This window comes from Carassius carassius, chromosome 36, assembly GCF_963082965.1.
Source record: "Carassius carassius chromosome 36, fCarCar2.1, whole genome shotgun sequence".
Classification (NCBI taxonomy): domain Eukaryota; kingdom Metazoa; phylum Chordata; class Actinopteri; order Cypriniformes; family Cyprinidae; genus Carassius; species Carassius carassius.
This window is the reverse complement of record NC_081790.1, coordinates 4,148,857-4,174,971: the sequence shown is the minus strand read 5'-3', so window position 1 is coordinate 4,174,971 and position 26,115 is coordinate 4,148,857. Positions and strand designations below refer to the sequence as shown.

General features: G+C 35.8%; 2 protein-coding genes across 2 annotated transcripts; both read left to right on the top strand.

The window, feature by feature from the left end:
• The first annotated feature begins 372 nt into the window (after positions 1 to 372).
• LOC132116646 (proteinase-activated receptor 3-like) lies at positions 373 to 3,297 on the top strand. The gene is made up of 2 exons (XM_059525506.1): positions 373 to 680; positions 1,966 to 3,297. Exons 1-2 carry the CDS (start codon positions 374 to 376, stop codon positions 3,039 to 3,041), a joined length of 1,383 nt encoding a protein of 460 aa, XP_059381489.1. The 5' UTR covers position 373; the 3' UTR covers positions 3,042 to 3,297.
• Positions 3,298 to 6,793: 3,496 nt separating this feature from the next.
• taf1c (TATA-box binding protein associated factor, RNA polymerase I subunit C) lies at positions 6,794 to 25,727 on the top strand. Its single transcript, XM_059525397.1, has 15 exons — positions 6,794 to 7,218; positions 7,980 to 8,094; positions 8,924 to 8,976; positions 9,105 to 9,200; positions 9,309 to 9,364; positions 9,531 to 9,778; positions 11,142 to 11,270; positions 11,444 to 11,561; positions 13,812 to 13,883; positions 15,629 to 15,764; positions 17,875 to 18,000; positions 20,471 to 20,648; positions 21,027 to 21,164; positions 21,883 to 22,997; positions 25,449 to 25,727. Exons 1-15 carry the CDS (start codon positions 7,090 to 7,092, stop codon positions 25,725 to 25,727), a joined length of 2,988 nt encoding a protein of 995 aa, XP_059381380.1. The 5' UTR covers positions 6,794 to 7,089.
• Positions 25,728 to 26,115: the final 388 nt, after the last annotated feature.

Here is a 26,115-nt window from a genome sequence, read left to right as displayed (position 1 = left end):
TTTTGATCTGTATTTGATCTATACTGCGTCATGGATAGCACAAGCTGGCTGCACCGCAGTGACCATTATATAAGAAGACGGTGCACTGATGGGAAGTGAAAACACGTCAGAGAGATTTCAAGATCAGAAATGTCACGTCTATTTATCTCTCACCTACAGGCATTTCCTTCACACAATGGCTAAATGGCTAAAAGGTATTTGTTTAAAACCGTCAAGCTAAACTAAACTTGCTGTAAGACCAACAGGACCTTTTCCCCCTCAAGTCTCATCTTGCAGCCAAAAAGTGAGCAATAAATACATAAAAACAATAATGCACGGTCCCTTTAAGACGTCAGTTGAAAAAGTTTTGGAACACAAAAGGGTCGAAGTAATTATGATGCTAAAGGCAGAAAGGGGTTCAGAAGTGGGGACGGTGATGATGTCATCGGTATGGAACGAGAGAGACAGAGAGAGAGAGAGAGAGAGAGAGAGAGAGAGAGAGAGAGAGAGAGAGAGAGAGAGAGAGAGACTCGCAGTCACAACTCTACTGTCGTTTCATTTTGATTCCACGGACAGACTGAACGTGTGGAGACTGCGTTTGTTTTCAGTTGAGCACATAAGGACGAGTTTGTCAGTCATGTGGAAAGTTTTTCATGCCGTGTTTATCGCTTTAATTATTCTGAACTCGACCCAGGCTAAAGGTGAGCGAATCGATTTATTCAACACGTTTAATTGCGATTCACTTCAAACAGTCCATGACTCAGTGAGGCCAAGTCTGAATTAACTCTTGTACATGTGTCTGATGAACGAGAAAACAGTCGGTTTACTGTAAAAATACAACATTAGATCTGATTTGACTCAATTAGCTAGAAAATAAGTTTTTTTTTCTTCTGTATTTTCTTAGTGATCTTTAATCAAACAGATTCTACAGTAAATTATAGTTTTGCTATTTTATGAATCTTAGGCATATATTGATATTTTGTAGACCAATTTGAAATTGTATAAGAAACATAACAGTAGGTCTAATTAATAAAAGCATGAGAATTATACGTTAATAGGATGACGTTAATAGGATTTTTTCCCTATAAACAAAAAAAGTGTATTCCTCAGTAATCTGTAATCATATATATATATATATATATATATATAAAACATTTTTTTTTTCTTGCAAAACATTGACATTTTATGTATTGTAATTTTTATTTCAGGAATATTATTTTATGTTATTTTTTATATACAGTATTTATAACTCACTTCATTTCATTGACGCTTTTATCCAAAGCAACTTACAATTGCTATATATGTCAGAGGTCACACGCCTCTGGAGCAACTAGAGGTTAAGTGTCTTGCTCAGGGACACATTGGTGTCTTACAGTGGATTCAAACCCGGGTCTCTCACACCAATGGCATGTGTCTTCTCCACTGCGCTAACACCACCCCATATACCAATGTTAAGTAGTAAGACAAAGGATGGTATTATTAAATACATGTGTACAGTAGTTTGCAAAATTATGCGAGTAGGAAGTTTTAAAGATCAATATATTTTTGCAGTTCACTTTTTGTCTGTTTCTATGAACTGCATGTTTTTATTCATACACATAGGCCTATGGTTTATATATTAAAATAGTTTAAGATGGTTCAGACAGTCCTGGATATATAAAGACATAATATAACTAATTTTAAATATTTATTCTCCTTTTCCAGTCCTATGCAAAGCATGCTGGGAATTAGAAATCCACTGTCCAATTTTCAAAAGTTCCTAAATCAGTTCCTAAATCGCACACAATATCAAGAAGATGCAAGGATAAAAAAATTGGATGTCAAAAGAACTATTTCATATTTTAAATTTAAAATAGATAATTAAATGATTAAATTTGAATTGTTAACTTGCAATCATGCAATTATTTTAACTGTGGCAATGTGATCTTTTTGCATACAACACAAAAGTGTGTTCTCGTCCTAACTCTTTGCTTTGTCTGCTTGTAGGAAAGAAAGCCAGGAAGGTCAAACGCAACAGCACTGACATCGCCAGACCGAGGACTTTTCAAGGAAACGCCATCCCAGTCAATGTCCCTCCTCCTCCAAACCGAGCGACAGACCCCCAAACACCCGTCCTCCCGTCCTCCGGTGATGTCGAAGTCAAGTTACAAAGCAACAACACGGCAAACTACCTCCAAGGTCTTCTGAGCAACAGGTTCATCCCAGCTGTCTACATCATAGCTGTCGTTGTCGGCATTCCCTCAAATATCGCCATCTTGTTCGCCATTGGAACCAAAGTGAGGGTGATTTCGTCGGCTATAATGTACTGTAGCCTGGCAGCATCGGACTTGCTGTTGTTGTTCAGCCTGTTACTGAAAGCACACTATCATCTAAGTGGAAACAACTGGATATTCGGCGAAACCGCTTGTCGCATCACGACCGCCTGTTTTTATGGAAACCTGTATTGTTCTGCGTTCACACTAGCATGCATTAGCATCAAACGCTACCTAGCTGTGGTGCATCCTTTCCTTTTTAAGAGCTTGCCAATGCGCTCGTTTAGCTTCTGGGGTTGCTTAATTGTTTGGATTATATTTATTATCGCCACTGTGCCGGAATTTCTAGTGCAACAAAGCTACCGCATCACAGATCTCGGAGTAATCACATGCCATGACGTTCTTCCTGCTAATTTAGATTACTACCAGTGGCTTATCTATTATAATTTAGGCTTGACCTGTGTATGTTTTTTCCTGCCCTTAGTGGTGACAGTGACATGTTACACCTCTATAGTCTGGCACCTGAATCGTTCGCACCGAGACTGGGCTCTTTATATCAGAGCTAGCTCGTTTAACTTCATTATCTTCATTTTGTGCTTCGGCCCGAGCAGCTGCCTTCATTTTGTGCATTATGTTCTGCTGTCTGTCGGCTCCACAGAGAGTTTCTACATCTACTTCAGTGTGGCTGTGTGTCTGTGTTGCCTGCATAGCGCTCTGGATCCGTATCTGTTTGTGCTCATGTCCAGGACTGTCCAAAGCAAACGCTACTTCCTTACATGCAAAGGACGCGCGCTTAGCATCTCCTCGTAAAGTCAACATGAAATGCTTCTCGTGCAACCCGTTTAACGTCCCTAGTCTTTGAAACTGGATATTTAATGTGACCTGTCTGAAATAGCCAAAAGACACTTAGACTACCAATTGTTTTTTCAAGAAATTAATACTTTTATGCAGCAAGGATGCATCAAATTGATCAAAAGTGACAGTAAAGACATTCACATGGTTTATAAATGAAATATTCCTCAAAAATATGAAGGAACACAATTGTTTTCAACATTGATAATTATAAGAAAGGAGCGGCAAATCAGGATAAAAAAATTAAAAAGATAATTGTTACTTTTTATCTGAAAATGTGGACGTTTTCTTGCAATCCTGAGTTTATATCTCGTAAATCTCTTTTTTTCCCTTGCAGTTCAAAGAAAATGAAAGTGAGATATAAACTCAGAATTTGCTCGCAATTCATAGAAAAAAAATAGTGAGATTGTGCTTGATATAAACTCAGTATTGCAAGATATAAATTCGGAATTCTGACTTTTTTTTTCTCCGAATAATGAGAAAAAAATTCTGAATTATCAAATAAAAAGTTGCAGTTACCTTTCTTTTTTTTTTTTTTTTGTGGAAACCAGCGTTCATACAGTGAAGAATGGAGTAAAGGTTGCTCAAAAAACAAAGCTTTGCATCACAGGAATAGATTTTTATAATATATTCAAAGCAGACAACAATTATCTAAATTGTAATATATTTCACATAAAACTGTATTTTTGACCAATGAGATGCATTAAGAATATAAAGCAAATAGTCAATTGTGATTTATATTATTATAAAAAGGAGCTATCTAGAATGTTTTCTGATTTCAGTCCTGTTGTTCTAGATTTAAAGTTTTTAATATGTGAAGTGTCACGAGGAGAACTAATTGTTGGTAGTTGCAGCCAGAATTGGTTTCTACAGGAGCAGCACCTTTTATACTGAATACAAATGGAGAGTCGTTTGAATGGGCCTTGAAGAAAAGATGTAATATACTGCCTGGACTGTGTTCAGAGTCTTGAATGCGACAAGCCTTGTTGAACAAGGCTAAGTTTGTCTGTATATGTATTCTCTGTTTGTATATAGAATCTAAATGCTTTACTACTTATATTTAAACTGCCTTGTACCGGCCATCAGGCTTTCTGTGTGTTTTTTTTATTGGATTTGATCCATCATACAGCAGGGAGAATGGATTCGACTGCAGTTTGAAGACGTCTTTGACCTGAAGACAAAAGTGTCAGTGGGTTGTGAATAATTGTGTAGCAACAGATTCTTTCCCTCTCTGATTCTAATGCTGACGTGTACATACGAGAGAAAGACACTTAAAGACACTTAAAACTGAAAAATAAGCTGAAAATTTACTTAATTAGTTTGTTTCTTCTTTAGGACAGATTTGGAGAAATGTAGCATTATTACCAATGGATGCTCTGCAGTGAATGGGTGCCGTCAGAATGAGAGTCCAAACAGCTGATGAAAACATCACAATATTCCACACCACTCCAGTCCATCCATCGATTAATATCTTGTGAAGTGAAAAGCTGTGTTTTTGTAAAAAACGAATTCTTGCTTTCTCCAGTTGTTTTGTCTGAATCAGGATAGAAATATGCACAGATCAAGCACTGTTCACAAGCAAAAACAGACCAAATCATTTCTAAATATATATGTCTGTGGATTTGGATGTGAGAGGACAACAAGAGATGGACTTTTTCATTTGATGAATTGTTATTATGGATTATGGATTCATATTTTGGCCAGAAGCGACGGTTTAAAGATTAAAAGCCTTAATGATGGATTTGTTTCTCCAACAAACACGCAATTTTTCACTTCACAAGATGCTTTTTGATAGACTGGAGTGGTGTGGATTATTGTGATGTTTTTATCAGATGTTTGGACTCTCATTCTGATGGCACCCATTCACTGCAGAGGATCCACTGGTGATGAAATACACATGATGAGTGTTTCTCACAGTGAGTAGTCTGTGCTTGAGGTGAAATACAAATGCATTCGCGCAAATGCTTCATATGAGCATCTCACTGTCTTGACTCCTTCTTTGGTTTCATAAGCGTAACATTCCAGGAATGAGGAAGAGGAAGTCAGTCAGGTGAGGAAAATGGAGAAAGAAGGAAAGTGATTGTGTGTCTATTGCCATTGTTTATGCACAAAAATATATGAATCAATGAATCTATTAAGTGCAATGGTACGTCCGAATGCAAAGTGTTAGATATGGGGAAGTCTTCCTGTTTTTGATTGTACAGATTCAAATTTTTAGAGAGCTGATGAATAAGCCATAAAAAATATTCAAATTCATTTTAGATTGAAGTTTTGTATTTTGGTGAAATTGGTTTTCTTATTAAAAGGGAAAACATTAAAAACAAAAAAACTTTTTATGCTAAGAACATGTACAGGTGCATCTCAAATTAGAATGTCATGGAAAAGTTCATTTATTTCAGTAATTCAACTCAAATTGTGAACTTGTGTATTAAATAAATTCAATGCACACAGACTGAAGTAGTTTATGGGTGCAGTGACCTTGGTTTTCAAAAAACACAATGGACCAACACCAGCAGATGACATTGCACCCCAAATCATCACAGACTGTGGAAACTTAACACTGGACTTCGAGCAACTTGGGCTATGAGCTTCTCCACCCTTCCTTTAGACTCCTAAATGAAATACAAAACTTGCTCTCATCTGAAAAGAGGATTTTGGACCACTGGGCAACAGTCCAGTTCTTCTCCTTAGCCCAGGTAAGAAGCATCTGATGTTGTCTGTGGTTCAGCAAATTCCTTGACACGTCTGTGTGTGGTGACTCTTGATGACTTGACCCCAGCCTCAGTCCATTCCTTGTGAAGTTCACTCAAATTCTTGAATCAATTTTGCTTGACAATCCTCACAAGGCTGCGGTCCTCTTGGTTGTTTGTGTATCTTTTTCTTCCACATTTTTCCTTCCACTCAACTTTCTGTTAACATGCTTGGATACAGCACTCTGTGAACAGCCAGCTTCTTTGGCAACGAATGTTTGTGGCTTACCCTCCTTGTGAAGGGTGTCAGTGATTGTCTTCTGGACAACTGTCAGATCATGAGTCTTCCCCATGATTGTGTAGCCTAGTGAGCCAAACTGAGAGACCATTTCGAAGGCTCAGGAAACCTTTGCAGGTGTTTAGCTGATTGGCATGTCACGATATTATAATTATTTTGTTGAGATAGTGAATTGGTGGGTTTTTGTTAAATGTGAGAGATGTACAGGTGGGGGCGCTGCTTAGTCCATAAACCCAAATGGCCTAAAAACGAAATCTATAATAGGCCCACGACATATTTTGCTAAATTCACAATTATATTTGCTGAAACGTTATGTTTTGTTTGTTTGTTTACTTTTTAATGTTATTTATTTGATTAATTGCTCATATATTTGTTTGTAATAATTTTTACATTATTTAATTTATTTTTGTAATGATTTTATTTGTTTATTTATTGATATTTATTTATTTGTTTGTTTCATTTATTCATATATTGTTCACTTGTTTTATTATTCGATCATATTTTTGTTTGTATTCATTCTTAAATGATTTTCATTTATTTATTTTTGTCATTAATGTATTTGTTTGCTTGTTTCTTTATTCATATTTTGTTTATTTACTTGTGTATTTGCTTATTTCATCAATCGCATTTGGTTCTTTTTTTATTGACTTTTTTGTTTATAAAATTGCTCCATTTACATTAGTATATTTATTTTGAAACGTTTAAAGTGCTTTTATTTTGAAAGGTTGTCTGGTGGCGGGCTTCCTTTACGTCGTTGATCAGCTGATGCGCGTGAACAGCGGACGCGGGTTGTTTTAGCGGCCACGCGGCCATTTGCCAGCTACGTTTTTCCAAAAACACGTGCTAATATTTACAGTATTTGTCTTTATAAAAACGGCATTTTCGACATATTACGATCTTAAAAATTACATTCTCACGAGACTGAATCATGGCAGCCATCAGAGCACTCGTGGACACCTGGACACACGAGGACATGCCCGGGCGTGTCTGATTTCCAGGGCCGAGGGAACACATCACCATGGACAACAAATTTCCCAAACAGCTTTTCCCACACTTTTATCTGGACGGACCGCCTGAAGTAAAGTCGAAGCATAGTTATGGAGGCTGGGGTTCATACGAGCGCGTGTTTGCTGTCAATGCGGATCCGGTAAGACGACAAACGTCATAATGATAACGACAGTTATAATGATAACCGTTTGTAACGCGCACACAATACGATGCATATAAGTTTAACATCTAAATTTGACCCTAGACCACAAAACCTGAATTTTTACATAAGCTGAAAGCTGAATAAATAAGCTTTCCATTAATGTGTGGTTTGTTATGACAGAACAATATTTGGATCAGATGAAACTATTTGAAAATCTGGAATCTGAGGGTGCAAAAAATCTAAATATTGAGAAAAATTACTTTTAAAGTTGTCCAAATGAAGTTCTTGGCCATGCATATTACTAATCAAATCTTTAAGTTGTGATTTGGTATAACGTAAAATATCTTTATAAAGTCTTACAACAATTTCGAGCCATACATTATATTTTTGGCTATAGCTATATATATCCGTGCTACTTCTGACTGTATTTGTGCTCTAGGGTAACAAATGTAGTTTTTTTTTTTTTTGTAAACACCCTTTGGGTTTTTAATTGTTTTTTATGTCCTGTAATAATTCCTTTAGTAGAGTTATATAATGGTGATGCTCGTTTCGTGCAAAATATTTTGAGCCAGAAAAATTAAAAAAAAGACAGAAAATGTAAATTAATAGGATGCACAAATGTGTCCAGAACAAAGCAGTACAAAGAATGTTCAAGAACTGTATTTCTCATCTACAGTTTTGTTATATTTCACATTATACACCCTGTAATTGTGAAAGTGTCTCATGACTTACCTGTATTGTTTATTGTATGTTTACAGTGTGATGGTGATCAGTCATCGATCCAGCATGTGTTTGAGTCCCAGCACACTCTGAGTGGTGAGGAATGGGTGCCGCTCAAACCAGCGGTTACCCCTTTATTTCCACCATCTGAAGGTAAACTTCATTATTATTTAATTTCCTCTGGTTTAATCATTTGATGGGCTCAAATTTTAAATCAAACTTCTTCAAATCCCAGAATCTAAAATGCAGTTTTTGCTTTAATGTAGTGCATTTGCTTTGTGTACTTTTATAAATATATAGACTGTGTATTTTGTCCATTTTTATTTTTTAGTCACTCTTTGACAAAAGTGAATTTAAATATAGAAAACCAGGGTTGTTTTAGTAATGAGAATGGCATTAATGTATAAAATTATGGCATTTAAAAATATTTTTAATTGGCTTTGTGCATTTTAATTGTATGTAATGTGCTGTTGATTTCTATTAAGATTTTATTTTATTGATTTTGGTGTGAGTTTTGTTAAAGAAAATCATTTATAAGATCATACAAGTTTTATTTTACATTTTGTGATTTTAGTATTGTAATTTGATCTTTTTTTTTAGTACCGTAATTAACATTTATAATTGTAAAAAAAAAATCCTTTTATTTGAGCTTTGTATCAAGTAACAAAATATTTTTTTATGTTAAGAAGTTTATATATGTATAAATATCATTTATATTTAAAACTATTTTTAAGACGACTTTTTTTGTATTTTATTGTAAATTAATTTAATTTCGGTTAGTTTTCATTGCAACCTTTGGCATTGTTTTAATGAGTTTTTTTATCAAATACACTTTTCTAAATTTGTGAGCTTGTCAGTTAATAGTTTTAGTTTTCATTAGCAATAACACTTGAGAAATAAAGGTAATGTTCAATTGTAATGTCACACTGCAAAGAAATGTTTTTTTTAATTAGCTTTTTTGCTTTTCTCTTACCTTTCCAAGATCCCAGACTCTCATCTGATGTTCTTCCAGATCCAATGGATTTTCCAGAGCATGTGAGTTGAAGTAGTGATACATAAAAAAAAAACTTTGGCTTTTGTCATTTTTAAAGTAACTTTTTATTTCACAACTCCTGTGGAATGTTTGTATATTGTACAAGTTTTCTCCTGTGTTTTCCCTTCAGATGCAGTATTTTTACAAGCATCACTGTATGGATGCATTCTCCACAATGGGACATTTGCTTCAGGACAACTTATCTTTCAGAGAGAAACAGTCAAAGGTGAGAGAGTCTCGATGTGTGTGGTGTTTGTGGTCAGAATTCATTTTCATTTGCTTTGTTTTCTAGTGGTTTTGTAATAGTTGTCTTCTGTTCTTGTTTGTCAATCAGGATGTTATGTCAATGCGCTGGGCCAACAGCTTCATAAAGGGCTTAAATTATAAAAGGTAAGATTTTTATCTGACTCAAATATTAGAGTTTTACCGTTACAATAAAACAGAAAAACAAATGGGTGAAGTTGGAGGAATAAATAATGTAAATGGTGACATTTAGTTGTATGATGCCTAAAAATAATCAAAATTTAGACCTGAGATGTGCTTTTCTATTTGTTAGGTGTGAGGTCGCGTGTTACTCAAGGAAGATCCGTCATTTTCACAATCTTGTCGGTGATTTTGTTAGCGATGTTCCTCCTCCTCTCCTGGCCTCGCTCCTCCACGAGGAGCTGACGTCTCAGCGGGAACAGCAGCGCTTCTGTGCAGATGCCACAGGGGGCGCTCTGGGATACGTGCCCTTACACGAGTCCCAGGGGTACAGCGATGGCTGTCTGATCTATCCCAGCGGAGACGCAATGGACAAACTCAGTATCCTCTTTCATAGTTGTCATGTCTTAGTTTTTGTTGCCAAGAGGGTGAACTTTATTAAAGGGTTAGTTCACCCAAAAATGAAAATTAGGCTGTTTCACTCACTCCCGAGGCATACTTTCTTTCAGAAAAATCCAGTCAGGGTTATTTTAGAATTTATATTGTCTTTGATCTTTCAAGCTCTATCATTGTAGTCAGCAGGTGTTGTAGTGCATCAGTCCAAAACAAGTGAAATAAAAAGCACCCATCCATTAAAAAAGGTTGATCTGGGGGTGTGAGCAAAGGCCTCCTGTAGTGACTTGATGCATATTTGTAAGATAAATATCTATATTCAAAATGTACTAATCACTTGAACCTAGCTTGTGCTCACTGTTGTGCACAGAAGCAGCTCCGGGAGCATGATCTATGGAGACTTTATTATCATTTTCAGAGATCTTAAAGGGATAGGTGACCCAAAAATGTAAATTCTGTAATTTATTCACCATCAAGTTGTTCCAAATGTATGGTTATCCAAACAGCTGACAGTAGCCTTAGACTAAAGTAGAATGGAAGTCAATGGCTACCGGCACTGTTTGGTTCCCAGTGTTCTTTAAACTATCTTTTGTGTTCTTCAGAAGAAAGAAACTTAGGTTTAATACAACTTAAGGATAAATTACAATTTTAAATTTTTGGGGGGGGGGGGGGATTTTTCTTTAAATTTAAGGGTGGAAGATCGGGGATCAAGATGATGCCTAAAGTGATTATCAAACTTCAAAAGGCAATGATTTAATAAAGCAAACTTTCAAAGTAAAAACGTACTCTACAGGCTCACAGTTTCAGAGCAGTTTGCAAACAATGAATCATTTCTTAAACCTTATGATTCTAGGATAATATTTCAATAATTGAACACAGGGTTCTCTTATTTCAACTTCAACTTATTGTAGACTAGCTGCCAAGGCTACATTTCTATTTTTTAAGTTAATTTTTCATCCGATTTGATTTTACTACTTAATTATTAGTGCATGTTTTAGCTTCTTCATGTTTTTGATTGACCTAGGAAGTATACATGTTCAAATAAGAGTCCCGAATGTGTTTTGGGTTTGTTTATAATTTAAAGTCCCACCTTATATAAAGAGTTCTTACACTCAATATTATTGGTGTTTTTATTGCACAGTAAAATATATAGTGTTTTTGATAAACTCTTGAGGCTTTCTGGGTTGCTCCGTCGTAGAACTTTCTTTCTAGGTTCTAAATTAAGGTGTTCATTTAGTTTCTGCAGGGCTTCAGAAAGGTTTGCTTCCAGGTTTGCTTTGTTGTTGAATCTTTAGGAAATGTTGAAAAGTGATGGCATCTCTCGTAATTTTCCTTTACTGCCGTTCCTCAGATTTCCACAGGGTGGTGCAACAGTTCAGTGAGGACAAGCCTCCTAGTTTCGTCATGGACTCCAAACCTTTTGTCTATTATCTGAATGGAGCTGTCAGACAGATCAGTTTGGCCAATATGGAGGATGTAGGTGAGATCTGAGAAATGCATGGGCTGAGAACAAACCATACATTGAGGAAGAGTCAATACACAAGCCTAAAGAGTATTGCATTTTTGGTTACATGTCTGGAACTACCAATAAAACTACTCACTTCTGAGAAGGATTTCATGTGAAGAGTGTAAAATCCAAACATCTGTGTGCAGGTAACGTGGCTGTGCGCTCGGATTATTTCTGTGGTGTTTGGTTGGTCGGAGACAAAACAAAGCCAGTGTTAATGGACGTCATCCAGACAAAAGATCGCTTCTCCTGCATCACCGTCAGGTGTGTTAGAAAGATCTCACGTGCTTCTCAAAACACGGTCCCTGATTATTCAGGCCATCCTGAAGACTCCCAGCTAGTCGATTAATCATTCACATGATCCCGTGTCTAGTTGATTTGGAAAATGTCCCTAGCAGTTATTCAAATCATCAGCGCCTTTCTGAGTGGCCTGATATTCAAATGACTTGATTTAACTATTGTGCTGAAAGAGTTTAAGCATTTCTGACTCCAGAGTTAGTTGTGTTTGTGTTGGTTTGCTGTATATACTGGACACAATGGTCGAAATTGAAGTACTAGAGGCTGTGCTTTATTCTGAATATAGTTGCATATGAAAAGTTTAATCTTCTGCTCACGGAGTCTGCATTAATTTGATCAAAATTACAGTACAGCAGTAAAATTGTCAAATATTACTACAGTTTTCTATTTGATTATATTTTATAATGTAATTTATTCTTGTGATGCAAAGCTGAATTTACAGCATCGTTACTGCAGTTTATGGTGTCTTGTGATTAATAACTTTAAGAATATGACAAAAATATTACTATTGTGTACTAAAACGCAACAATATTAATATTTTAAAGGAATGTATTAGTCAAGATATATTATCATCTAGGGCTGTCACTTTTGTCAAAAAATAATTTTCGATTTTTAAGACATAAGTGTTCATTGAATCGATTGTAAAATCGATTTTCCATGTCTAAAAAAAGACGTTTCCTTTTTCAACGTCAAATAATGGACGAACGTAAAGAGAGCGCTGGAAACGCACAAGTCAGCAATATTTATTTATTGGCATGAAGTTTCATGCAGAATAACAAACAGCAACAGGAGTGCAACATTCTCGAAAAAATATATATGCAGAGGGGACGGCTGCCATAACAAAAGAAAAACATCACTGCAGGCTTCAACCCTGCTGCATTTATGATTTAGATTATTTTAAATAATATAGTATATTGAAATACTGTTCAAAAAATTACACTTTAAATGGACTTGAGAACAGGCCATGTGTGTGTTTTTTTTAATTTTTTTATTGAACGTAACCGACACTTAGGCTAGGCGGCACTAGGCAGGCATGAAACGCGCAAAAAGGCTAGGGACATTACAAATTTATTGGACAGGAAATCAAGTCGATCAACATTTTCGGGGTCCAGAGCAGAGCGTTTTTTATTCACTATGTCCAGCTGTTGAGAAGACGCGCTCCGACCGCACTGGTGTCCCAGGGACACTCAGGTACAGCTGCACAAGGTGGGGGTATTACTGCCAATTTTCCACCACAAGGACCGCTTGCAACGGTCCTTTTCATAACTCAGAATCTCCTGTAACTAGATGCGCGAATGAGGTGAATTCGCGTCTACCACGCCACGCGAGACCTCAATACGCGCATTAACGCGCCTTTACATTGACTTATTATTGAAATTATTCACGCCAGACGCTCTATTCGCATTTGGTGTGAATGCAGCATAAGAGGACGCTTTCGACGTCACTGGGTCTTATAGGTGCGTAAAATTGCTGGTATTTTCTGTCTAGCTTTCGCAACGCATACTGCACTTTCGGAATTCTTTATTTCCTTTTTCTGCTTGGTTGTGAGTTTTTTTACATCTATATTTTTTAATTGTTTAATTATTTTAAAATTAATAGTGTACATATTTGGTTAAAATCGATTCCCTATTTTCATTTTCGAAACTTTTTTTGGTTGGTCCGATCGATTGTGCAATCGATTTTCGAACTAAAAGTGACAGCCCTATTATCATCCATGTTTTGTTGTACAGCGTGTATAAAAAAATAATCTTTTGTTGTAGTTTAAATGTTATATTTTAATTGGTCTACATTTTTAAACGTTTGGTGAAATTGTTAGTTTTAGTTCATTGGGCACCATTTTTGATGATAAATTTGTTTAAAGTCATAAAACACAGAATCCAGAAAAAAATATAATGAAAATCACAGAATATATTTCTTGAGGCCCTAAATCAAAAGGTCTCTTGCTTTAATTGTGGACATTGTTCTTGATATGTTTGTTTTTATTCTCAAGGTCTAACAAACATGGAAAGCATCTTTCAGTGTAGTATCCTAGACCAGAAAGCTCTCATATTTATTGCTTTTGTGGACCTTAAATTTGTTTCTTGGCAGCTGTCTTAAGAAAAGCAATAATGTGGTTTAGGATATTTTCTAGATCTGCAGGATGTATTTTAGCCTTGGTGCTTTGTAATAGCAGCTAAACCTGTAACTTGAGTTAAAACCTTGTTTTGTCCTCCCCAGTCCACACTTCCCCAATGAGCTGGCGGTGGTCAATGAGCGAGGAGCAGCTTATCTTTGGACTGCGAAAAAAGGGTATGTGTGTTTAAGAACAATATGTGCTTGACTGGCTGTTCTCTTGTGCTTGGAGCTCAACATCTGTATCATATCAGCTTCCTCTACAAAATGTTCTTTAGTTGAGTTTGTCCAGTACCCAAGCGCATAGTAATGGATGTTTTTATGTCCGCATCTTTAATCTGCTTCGAGAGAATAGCTTCATTTACTCATCTTTCAAACCCTTTGCCCTTTCAGAGATTCCCAACGTTTTGGTTGAATCCCTTTGACCTCAGATATATATAATATTTTAAGTGTCACCTGAGATTTTAAGTTGATATTTAAGGAATTTAACTTATGTTTGCATGTTCACGGTTCTCTGACTGTTAATGGTCACATTAATCACTGTTAATTAACACATTAATCTGTTAATGGTCACATCAGAGCAGTGTTATTAGTATTATTTATATATTAGTTCAAATTTTAAATTAGTCTTATGTTTTCAAGTTATTTTAATCTAAGTTTGTTTTAGCAATTTTATGTGCTTTTGTCGTTCTTATTAGTTTTATTAAAAAAGGTTTAATATTTATTTTACTTTTAATAACTTTACTAAATATTTGTATTATTATTAGTAGTATTTATAAATATTTTATACGGTAAATAGATTTAATTTTTAGTTTTTATGTTTAATACTTTATTTTAATTTAGTTGCCAAGGCAATATTTACAGTCTAGGGGTAACATTTTGTTACTTTCTTTAATTGTAACTTTATTTTATTTTTTTTCTGGTATGTTTGTTTTAGCTTAGTTTCAGTTAGCTGAAAAAAAAAATATATATATATTACACGTTTGAAAAGCCAACAGTAAACGTCAGTTCTGTATAGGATGATTATTTTTATTTTACCTTAAAAATACATAGACTTGATTTGATTTAAAAATCACCTGCTGTAGCACACTGAAGTGTTTCATTCATCCAATGAAAAAATTTTAGGGTAATGATTCACATCTATATTTTTTAACTTAAATAGTTATTTATTTTTCATTGGCTCAAGTAAAAAAATATAGATGTGACTCATTACCCTATTTATTTATTTTTTTTTTAATTGGACGAATGAAACACTTTGCATCTTTGTTTTATTCGCACCATTTTATTTATATTTGTTTACATGAAAAATAACAACTGTATGACATCAGTAAATAAAAATATCTAAATATAAATAAAAAAAAAATTGTTTTATTTTTGGTTTAATTTATTTTAATGTTTTAGTGCGACTTTTATTTTAAAGCTAGTGTAAATGTAAAGATATTCCATGAATAAAAACATAGATTGCAGATTGTTTATCACAGAACTTTACCATCCGGCTTCAGAAGATATTGAAACTAGTGCATGATTTGTATTTCAAGCTGTTAGGATGTTTTATTGGTACTTTTTCAAACAGGACAAACCCAGTCCACTTAAAACAAGTTAAAATTTCACCTTTAAACATAAAAATTCATATGATTATAAAATGAACCGCAGAGCATTTGTGAAATGCGTTTGGCGTAAACACAAAAACTACCGGAAGTTGTTTATTTATAACATAATATATGTAATACATTTAAATTTGTTTCCATATTGCATTCACCTCAACCACAAATCCTACATCAAAGCTTCAGTTTCCATTTGCGGGTTAATATGTCTTTCCTCTGAGCTGATGCAAGCTTCAGCACATGGTGTGTGTGTGTGTGGGTGTGTGTGTGTGAGATGTTGTAACCCTTCCAGAGGTTTGTGACATTCTGTTCTTTCAGATTGCAGAAGTTCCGTGAAGAAAATTCCAACCTGTACTTCAATGCTAAGTCACCATGGCGATGGTGTGAGTTCTCCTGTCACCCGAGAGTCATGGTGTATGCTGACAGAACGGGGGCGGAGCTTACAGACATTCGGGTAAAGCCACGCCTCTTGAAAAAAAACCTGGTTATGGACATCCTATTTAGAAATGAGTCCTTCGTAAACATTTAGCACCTTATCAGAGTGCACTGTGTGCATTTCTTTCATTTTGATAGTCTAACAACTCCAATCAGTGGTAAAAGTGTACAGTTTATTGCATGTTATACCTTGTAGTGTTTATCACTCATGAATGTAGGGCCCTATGATTTCCGTGATGCAGAAAACACGGACGGAATCGCGGAATCCAGTCATAAAACGTAATTTACAGTTTAACGCGGAATGTCACTGGATTTGTCAAATTCTGAATGAATTAATCAAAAGTAGGTCATTGCACTTACATCAAATTGCGATATGGACTAATATCTGTAAATATTAAGCCGGAATAGTCTATTTAAATATGAATCCTGCATGTTCTCTGTGTTAATGAATGGCGCAGAAGCGCGTCTTCGTTAATTACACAGATGGAACAAGTGTGACACTCGCGGTGGTTTCAGCATCTGTCGTCTCACTAAATGAGGTGAACACATGATGAACATCTCCAGAACTGCACTGAGAGTCACTTCATGAGCATTTGACTGTTTGATTTCAGTAAAACTAGCGTTCTATCACATCATAGACTGTAGTATCACATACACAGAACAGTAAAAGTACGGTAACCCGTCAAAATAAAAGTCCGGTTTAATTGTTCAGCAGAATGTACATAGCCCACTACTACTACTACTAAAATGAAACAAACATAATTTTTTTAAGGAACAATCACACAACATTTCTTCAATGTTTTATTTTTAATAGTAAATCCCCTTTGTTTACCAAAAAATTAAGTGCTTAATTTTCAATAATTAAAAGAAAAATTAATGAATGTTTTATGTCTTCATTTGATAACCAGAAAAATGTAAATACACAGTATTTCCGAGGGGAAAAAAAATTTCATAAGGCTATTTTAAGAAAAGTTTTTTTATGCATTTAAATAATTACACATGCTAAAACACAGAATTAGGTAACAATTAAACATGGTGAAGAAAAAATAAAACATTTCATAGGGCCCTAAACATGTAATTATTGTTAAACTTTTAATAAATTGATGTGAAAATTTATACATTATATGATTTTAATTATGCTTTTTGATTAATACAATTTAATTTAACCATTAAAAAGGAGTTGAGAAAAATTAAAACAGAAAAAACGGAATTTGGAAAAAAAATAAAACTGATTTCATAGGGCCCTATGAATGATTAATTTCACAATCAAAAGGGGATGTTACTGAGACAAAATAAATCTTATACAGCTGAAGACACACTCTTCTGTGAACACTTACAAACCACAACCATTAACAAAGGTGCTTACTGTAACTCACAATTTAAAATAAAGTCTTGTTCTCTTTCTCTTCTTCTCTGCACTTCTGCACTAGTTTGCACTAGCCTTTCATTCACCATTATATGTAGAGTAATATTGGCTTCATAAATGTTTCTCATTAGCAAGTCTCTGGATAAATGTAAAATGTCTGTGATTTGGCTGGTTGGATGAGAAGGGACAGGTGAAGAGAGGCTGCTTAATATTATGATAATGTACATATAATATTAAAATTACCTTATTAGAATTTTTATATTAAATTAATGTCATTAAACAATGATGATTTAATAAAAACAATGTCTAATAAGTCTTGTTACCACATTTTTATTAAGTCTTATTGTTCATGTAGTAGGATTTAATAATAATTAGATGTTTTTTTTATACATGTTGTGTAATTATTAATGATAGGATTTAATATAAAGTCTAATTAAATTTTATTAAATTATATTGTTCACAATAACAGGATTTAATAATAAATTAAAATGATTAAATATCTATTTTTTTTTAATTAATATTAATTCTTATAGGATATATTAATGATGATAATTAGATAATAGTAATAATGATTTATTATTATCATGTATACAGTATTTAAAATATAAGTATTGTAAGACCTAAGAAATTAAGTGTAACATGTATTTGGTGAAGAAAGGTCTTTAAGCTGAATTTACTCCTTTTTGTACCATCACATTGTTGTTGTTCTTCTCTTAATGTGGTTCTCAATTTATTATTAATCTCTGTCACTTCCTCTGTGCAGAGTGCTGATTGTAATCACACGTTATTCCGGATCGGAAGGACAGCAGCTTGTATGTCGGGAGAGCGAGTGATACTCACCAAATACCTGAGTAGAAGCCACGCCCATCACCACCTCATCAATACCCAGGTAAACACGTCAGATACTAGCCTGAAGGCATGGCAGCGCTGGCTCACCCTGTGGTTCTTCCAGGCAATCCTCCAGAACAGAATCCAAATGGCATTGGATTCAACACACACAACACTGAACCTTTTTTGTCTTTACAGGAAATGTTATCAATAATTAGAGATTTGGTCTTTAATGCTGTGGAACATTTCCTTACTGAATGTATTGTATCAGTGTGATCTTGACCACAAAAAGCACATTGGCACTTCCATGGTATTTCTGTGGTAGTCTGTGAACTAGCTTTGTGTACATTAATACTATTGTATATGAATAGAGTTATAATTAAGTGCCATTGTATCCTGTTTGAAGGTTGATAATATTAAATGTTTTTGAAAGGTCTCTTACTGCATTTATTTGTTTAAAAATACAATAAAATCAGTAATATTGTGAAATATTATTACAATTTAAATTAACTGTTGTCTTTTTGAATATATTTTATAGTGATGCACCGAAATGAAAAATCTTGGCCGAAACCGAAAACCGAAAAAGAGAAAACCAAGGCCGAAAACCGAAACCGAAACACCGAAAGAAATTATGCCAATTATTCCATTGCATTTATTGCTATGACCATGTACTAACTTTACTAAAATTAAGACATTGCAATTGCATAAATTAATATTAAAGTTTCAAAGATAATTACAATTACATAAATTATAAAAAACATAAAAATACATAATTACAAATTATGCAATATTTATTAAGCACATTGCAACAATGCACAGTATAAAATAAAATTCAAACTAAAAATGTATCCCACTCATGTGAATATTAAATAATAATGTACAGGCCTACTGGCCTGCAGAAAGGTTTTAAAATGAACTGTTCTCTCATAAAAACAAAGTGCATTTAGGTCAAGTGCATTTGAAATTGTTCTCTGTAGGACTAGAAAGTGCATTACTTCTCCAGTAGGCAAGACTGTTATCACTTCTGGGGATGGGGACTTCAGACAGATAACCATCTAGCTGTTGAGCAGTTGAGCTTGTCATCTGCCTGACATTTGAGAAATATTTGAGAGAGTGTATTTAAATAGGGCTAGGGCATAAATAATTTGTTTTATCAAATTAAAGCAGAAATCTAGCAGAAATATGGCTACAATCTGATATTATGTATGTATATGTATATATATATATGTGTGTGTGTGTGTATATATATATATATATATATATATATATATAGGCTACTGTAAATAAAATGTCACATATATAGTAGCCTAAGAACTAGAACAATAGCCAATGTATTATTATTTGAGGCACTTTCTTGCAGAATTTCACTGAAAATATCAGACGAGGGTGAATGCCAAGAGACGAGTCTTTTTTTTTCGCGCTCTGATCTCAGTCTCCTGCGCTTGGCGCTTCTCCGTCTCCACGCGGGTTCTCCGCATCCAGCGCGGCCTGGAGCATTTCTCGTGCGCGCTGCCTTATTTCCGCATCCAAGTAATGATCTTTATAACGCGGATCAAGCACATTCGCGATGAAGTGCAGAGGATCCGAAAAGATCTCAGTGAGACGTGTGCTAACAGACTCTATAAGACTGTACCTTTCTTTGTTCTCACTTCGTGGTCCGTCTCAATCTCTTTGTTAGGAGACGCTTTAGTGCTGCGAATAAAGGAATAAGAAGAGAGAGAATGTTCTCACTGGTGTGAAGTGAATGTCGCGGGAAGCTCGTGGTCTGCGCTATGCAGGTGCACGTTCAGGTCGCGGTTTCTGTTTGCGTCATCATCACAACATTTCGGCCGTGTTGTTTCGGTGATAAAAGTCTTTCGGCCAAAAACCGAAAATGCTCTTTTGGGCCATTTTCGGCCGAAAATCTTCGGTGGCCGAATATTCGGTGCATCCCTAATATTTTAAAATGTTATTTATCCCTGTGATTGAAGCTAAATTTTCAGCATCATTACTCTATTAGTCATTAGTCTTCTTCAGTGTCACATGATCTTTCAGAAATGATTCTAATATGCTGATTTGATGTTCAGGCAACTTTTATTATCATCAATTTTGAAAACAGCTTAATATTTTTGTGGAAGCCATGATTCTTTGAGTAGAAATTTGAATTTACTTGAAATATAATTATTTTGTCACATTGTCTTTAATGTCTCTTTTGATCACTTTAATGTGCCCTTGCTCAATAGAAGTATTCATTTCAGTTGAACCATAGTGTATATGAAGAGTTCATCTGCAAAAACGGATAACTGTATTTTTATAAAACAATGTTTTTTCATGTGCATTGCAATTAATCTCAATCAAACTGCAGTTGGGTTATTTTGATTAGATTAAAACACAACTTTAAAAATAAAACCGCTAAATAACACAACACAAAAACATACATTTGTTTATTTATCTGTTTTTGCAAATAAGCTCTTCATATTTTAAGACTGTGACTGGTATCTGATGCCTTCACTGTTCAGTGGAAGAGAAATAAAGCACTTTCTTGTCCGCAGTTTTCCACCTACATCATGGATGAACGGGTTCCCGCTATCCCCATGCTGAAATGGGATCATATGATGGAGTCTCCACCGATGTTTGCTTGCGATTTGCCAGCACAGACCCCAAGGCAAACGTGCAAACTGCTGCTGGGTGCTCAGAGGTCACAGGAACTCATGTTACTGCAGTACACGGGTGAGGAGTTCACTGTATGAGCAACAGTGTCCTTTGGTTACTCGTCATAATTTGTGCTTTTAAGTATTTAGATGATGCTTTCATTCAAAGCCAATTACAGTGCATCATCATCAGCCTGTTAGTTTGTATGTTACCTGGAAATGTACTGGAAGATAATTGTTTATGCAAAGAAAGTAATAGTGGTATGCAAGTTGAATTGCATTGGTTCAAAGATTGGTTCAGCTGCATAACTTTTGCAATTTTGTAATGTAAATGAGCTGTGCAGGTGTCTTTGACTGGCAAAAAACTTAAACCGTTCTTTTCGTTTTATAAGTTTTGCTGCATCTTTGGATAAAGCTTTTTTTATAAATGACTGCATGTTAATTTTATGTCACTAAGGTGGGAGAGAGCACGTCTGTCAGACTCGGGGATCCATTCTAAAGCTTTCAAGTCCCAAAGAGAGTCTGAGCCACCTAAACCGTCTGCTACCCCACGAGAGACACCTCGCTCAGAAGAGACTGAACGCGTCTGCTGCAGGTCAGGATGCTTTTACAACCATTTCAGCAGTTTTGACTAAAATGAAGTATTTGCACTGAAATTGTCAGTCAAAGCAAACCTATTTTGCATTCATTGCTTTATTAAAGAGTTGACGGAAACATAAGTAGAGTAATTCATATGACTGTATTTTGTAAATTAGGCTAATCGCCAGTGTATTGAATGAGACATTGGGTTAAGTTAGACTGCTAAGTTTTCCTGTTCCATCACAAGCAAACTCATGGTAACACCGCCTAACTCTAGCTGCGGTTGTCATGTGATCACAGTAAAATGTGCAAAGAAAAGACCCAGATTAACTTTTATTACATGACTGCAAAATTTGGCCATTTTTCTGACAAGATTGCATTTTAAAAAAAATTGTTTAAATAACTACAGCACAATTTGGACAACTATTTTGTCATTTGTATACCAAGATAACTATTAAATAATAAAATATTATTAATGTTTATGATAATTATTACAAAAAAACGTAAATGTATATAATATCTTAATTTTTTAATGTTGAATCATCAAGCTTTTATTTCGGTGTAAACCTTAAAACCTCTTGTTTGTTCACAGCACTCGGTACTTCTCAGCACAAGTATGGAGATGATGTGCTTATATTTACTTAATTAAATCACAGCAACCTTCAAACAGCCCAGCTCTATCATTTGGTGCAGTGATTATCAGTCTAATGTGCTGCTTTCACATTCTTCCTCAGGTTTCACAGCTGTACAGAAGAAGGACTTCCTGTCGGTTTTCCAGCTCACAGAAACCGGAGACATCTTTTACCAAACGCTGAAGTTGCACACAGATCAGACCGCAAGCAGTAATGACGCACCAGAACAAACTGTCAGTGTGCAACCTACAGTAGAAACTGGAGAGAGTGAGAATATACAGTCCCACGCCGAAAATGAAGACCAATCTGTTCAGAGTGACTCGGAGACTGAGGGACGGCAGACGGCGCTCCGTCATTTGGAAGTAATTGACAATGTTGATAATGATGACTTAAATCCTTTGGATACCAATGAAAATATCAGGAAAGAACCATCAAACCATTCGATTGGGAATAACCCAACTTGTTCCACCAGACCGCCCAAGCCAAGTAAGGATCCAGATCTCCAAGCTGTCTGGAGCAAATGGTTTAAGCCCATTTTTAAAAAGGCCAAAAAGCGACACCTTAAATTTCAACGGGTCAGGACGGATGATTTAAAGGGCACGATGGACAAAAAGCTGAATAAACTAAAGGAAGATCAGTTGATGAGACTGAGGAAAGATCTTCAAGAGGTCATGAGGAAGAAGGAGATGCTCTTGCATGGGGTCACTTACCTCCCTCACCTGAACGTTACGCCGGTTCCCGATCCTGTAGATCCCGATGACTGGCCTGACGATGTGAGCCAGCGGTTGGCTGCGTCGTGGGAGGGCCAGTGGACAAACTGGTGGGAGGAGAAGCTGGGTTTAAACCGGGACAAGAAAATGGCTGCTCTCCGTCGAAAACGTCGGAGACAGAAGCAGGCCAAAGCTCGCAATCGCACCTCACTTTCTGGAAGCTTCACCTCGTCCGTGAGTTACCAAGAGAATCTGTCTGGTTTGTCATCGGTGGAGAGTGAAGGTCTGGGATCGGATGACGAGACTTTGGAGAACTCGAACTCGCAAGTTTCGGACATGGAGGAATGGAGAGCCAGACCGGAGATTCACAGAAAGAGCCCCGTCATACTGAGACGGTTTTTAAATGAACAGTCAACTGCAGACAAATCTAGATCTCCTAGAAAATCTCCTCCAAGGCCTGATCAAAACCTTTCAACATCTCCGTCAAAATCTCAGTCTTCCATTCAGGTAAGGATTCCTTGATATGGAATTTTATAGCCGATACTGATAAATGATCATTTATAGCTATTTGTGCTAGTGTTGGGCGATATGGTCATTTTTCAGATCGTCATATCATCAGCCTGTGAGATCGATGATACACGATATTATCGTGGATGGGTGGAGCTAGAGAGAGACTCTTTGTCCTTGTCAAATCATAACTATTGAGTGTTTTAAACCGCGCAGGTGCGCGTGAGAGAGGCCTGTGGAATCACCAATAATCGAAAAAATATACTTTCAAACATACTGATAAACTAACGTTAAATATAAAAATACTGTATTTAAAACAGCTAGTTCATACATAGTCGGACGCAACTGTCATATCGCGCGTCCGTATCTGCGCACGGAAGTTATCGGTCTAAATGTTCTGCAAAATCAGTCAACGGTGAAAATCAATAGTAGATTTATTTTAGAGTCCAGCAGTTTAACACTACTATTGGGCATAAACGAACACGTTAAATATAAAGTATTTAAAACAGGTAAGTTCATATATTTGGAGTAAGTTGAGTTGAACTGATGCATCAGTCATACAGCGCTCCTGACCGCGCGCCTCATGACGAGTCTGACGCACCGCAACAGAAACAAGAATGAGATGCATTCTAACATAACTGTGACATTAAACTCAGTTAATGTTAGTTAGTGTTAGTTAACACTAACTAACATTAGTTAGTTAGTTAACACTAGTGTTAGTTAGTGAGGGCTCGTTTAAAATATTACACATATAAAGGCCGTTCAGATTACTTGTTAAAGTTCAATGAAATACCTTTTATCTGCAGACGATGTACGTCTGTTTGTGGATGGAGACTTTGTAACAGCCGAAACTATGTATTTTGCATGCGTCATATTATAGTGCGGAGTGCATGAAAATAATAACTAGGCGGCAGATCGAATTTATCATCCATAGTGGTTCTCACGTACTCCTAAGTCATCACCACATAGTGCGTGTTATAAGTTAAGTGATCAGTCTTTAAGAGAAGGACTACATGAGAACCACTATGGATGATAAATTCGCTCTGCCGCCTTGTTAATTATTTTGTCTTTACTTTATTTGTGACGCCAAGAAAGAGTTAATCTCTCATGTTTGAGAAGAGCGCGTTGCAGTGTAGCAGCCATTAAATGTGTGGGACACCAACTCCTCGTTTTCTATCTCTTTCATTTCATGGATTTATGAGTTATCCGAGTCAAAGCGGACAATTTCAGCGACTATACAGGCTCTAATCCTCCTGCGCTCACGCGTGCGCGCTGTGTATGTGTGTGTGTGTGTGAAATGCGGTGCTGAAGTGAAATAACTGGGCAGTTTGATAGCCGAATTATAATAAGCAGCCTAATAAAAATAATAGTTATTATTATAATCTAATACATTAATAGGAAAATGAGCCTAATATCGTCATGATTATCGACAGAGAAATCTGCTTATGCCGATATCTCTGACGATCGTCGATACACGATACTATCGCCTATCGGCACAACCCTAATTTGTGCTGATACCTATAACCCATCATTTGACTTTTGGAAAAAAATAAATAAGTTTAAAAACGGATCAATTAAAATTATTCTCTTGAATCAGGGTTACTGTCATAGATTTTATGCTGGTTTAATGAGAAATCAATGACATTGAACTAACATAAATTGTATTGTGTCCATTTGTTAAAAATGTAGGATCAGTAAGATTTTTAAAGGAATTAGCCTAATACTTTTATTCAACAAGAATGCAGTAAAATTATCAAATATAAGGACAATTGTAATGTTACAGAGATTTTTATTTAGAAATAAATAAAAGGCAGCACAACTGTTTTCAACATTGATAATCAGAAATTTTTCTTGAGCAGCAAATCAGCATATTAGAATGATTTCTGAAAGATCATGTGACACTGAAGACTGGAGGAATGATGCTGAAAATGCAGCTTTGATCACAGGAATAAATTACATTTTACAATATATTAATATAGAAAATGGTTAGTTAAAAGGGTAATAATATTTCACAATATTACTGTTTTTACTGTATTTTTGATCAAATAAATGCAGCCTTGGTGAACAAAAGAGACTGAAGTATCTTACCAACCCCCTTTAACTTTTGATAATTTATGGTTATCCTGATAAATCGTTTTAACAGATCGCTAAACTGTGGAATAACAGAAACATACAATGATCTACACCAAAACATGTCAAAACAAAATACACATTTGTGGCCCGTGTTTACTTTGTGTTTGAGCTCATTTAATCTGGATCCTATTTTGTGCCATTTTCATTAATAAGCAAAAACCTGCCTGTGTATGACTTTTTGTGGAAGATGATTTTGCTTCATTTCATGTTGACGTAAAAACAAAATACTGTATTTATAATGTCATATGTGTACTGGCAACAGATGGTCGCAATTTTTTTAAACCGCACTTTTGATACATTGTCCATCTTTACTTTTAGGATGAACAACTGACCTCTAGAACCCCTAGTGTTACAGCAGGGATGGATTTGGGCCCTCCTGCGTCACTCCCCTCCACACGGCCAACATCTGTCCAATCGAAAAGGCGCAAGGAGTTTTACCTTAGTTCCCTTCCCACGTCCCAAATGTCGACTCAGGACTCTGCACCGGATGGTGGATATCCTTCACCTGGGGTTCACCTGTCTTCCAAGAGAGTTACCCAATTCAGAAGCCTCTCTCAGGCCTCCCAGCCAAAGAAGAAGTCTCGGATGGGCTTCTAAAGATCCGCCTCCGAAAACAAGGAATGCTGGAAGGAAGGCAAGTGACCTACTTTTTGTGTGGTGTCAAATGTTTGGGTACAGACAGAGGCCGGATGTGTATGAGCGAGAAACTCGAGCCAGTACTGAGAGAGTGTGTGAGGAACTGCACAAATATTTGTGCATTTGTAATGAATAGCAAATGCTTCCTGTTTGAACCAATTAGAATGCGTGCTTGTGGTCTTCAGCATAGCTGATGTCAGCTTGCTTTTCTCACTTGATGTGTTTACAAAACTTTTATAATGGCTATAGAGGAAAACCGAGGCATTATGAATATCTCGATTGTTTATGGCTTTCAAATTCAGATCTGAAACATCTTCAAATGCTTGCTGTGTGGTTTTTCTAGTGTCTC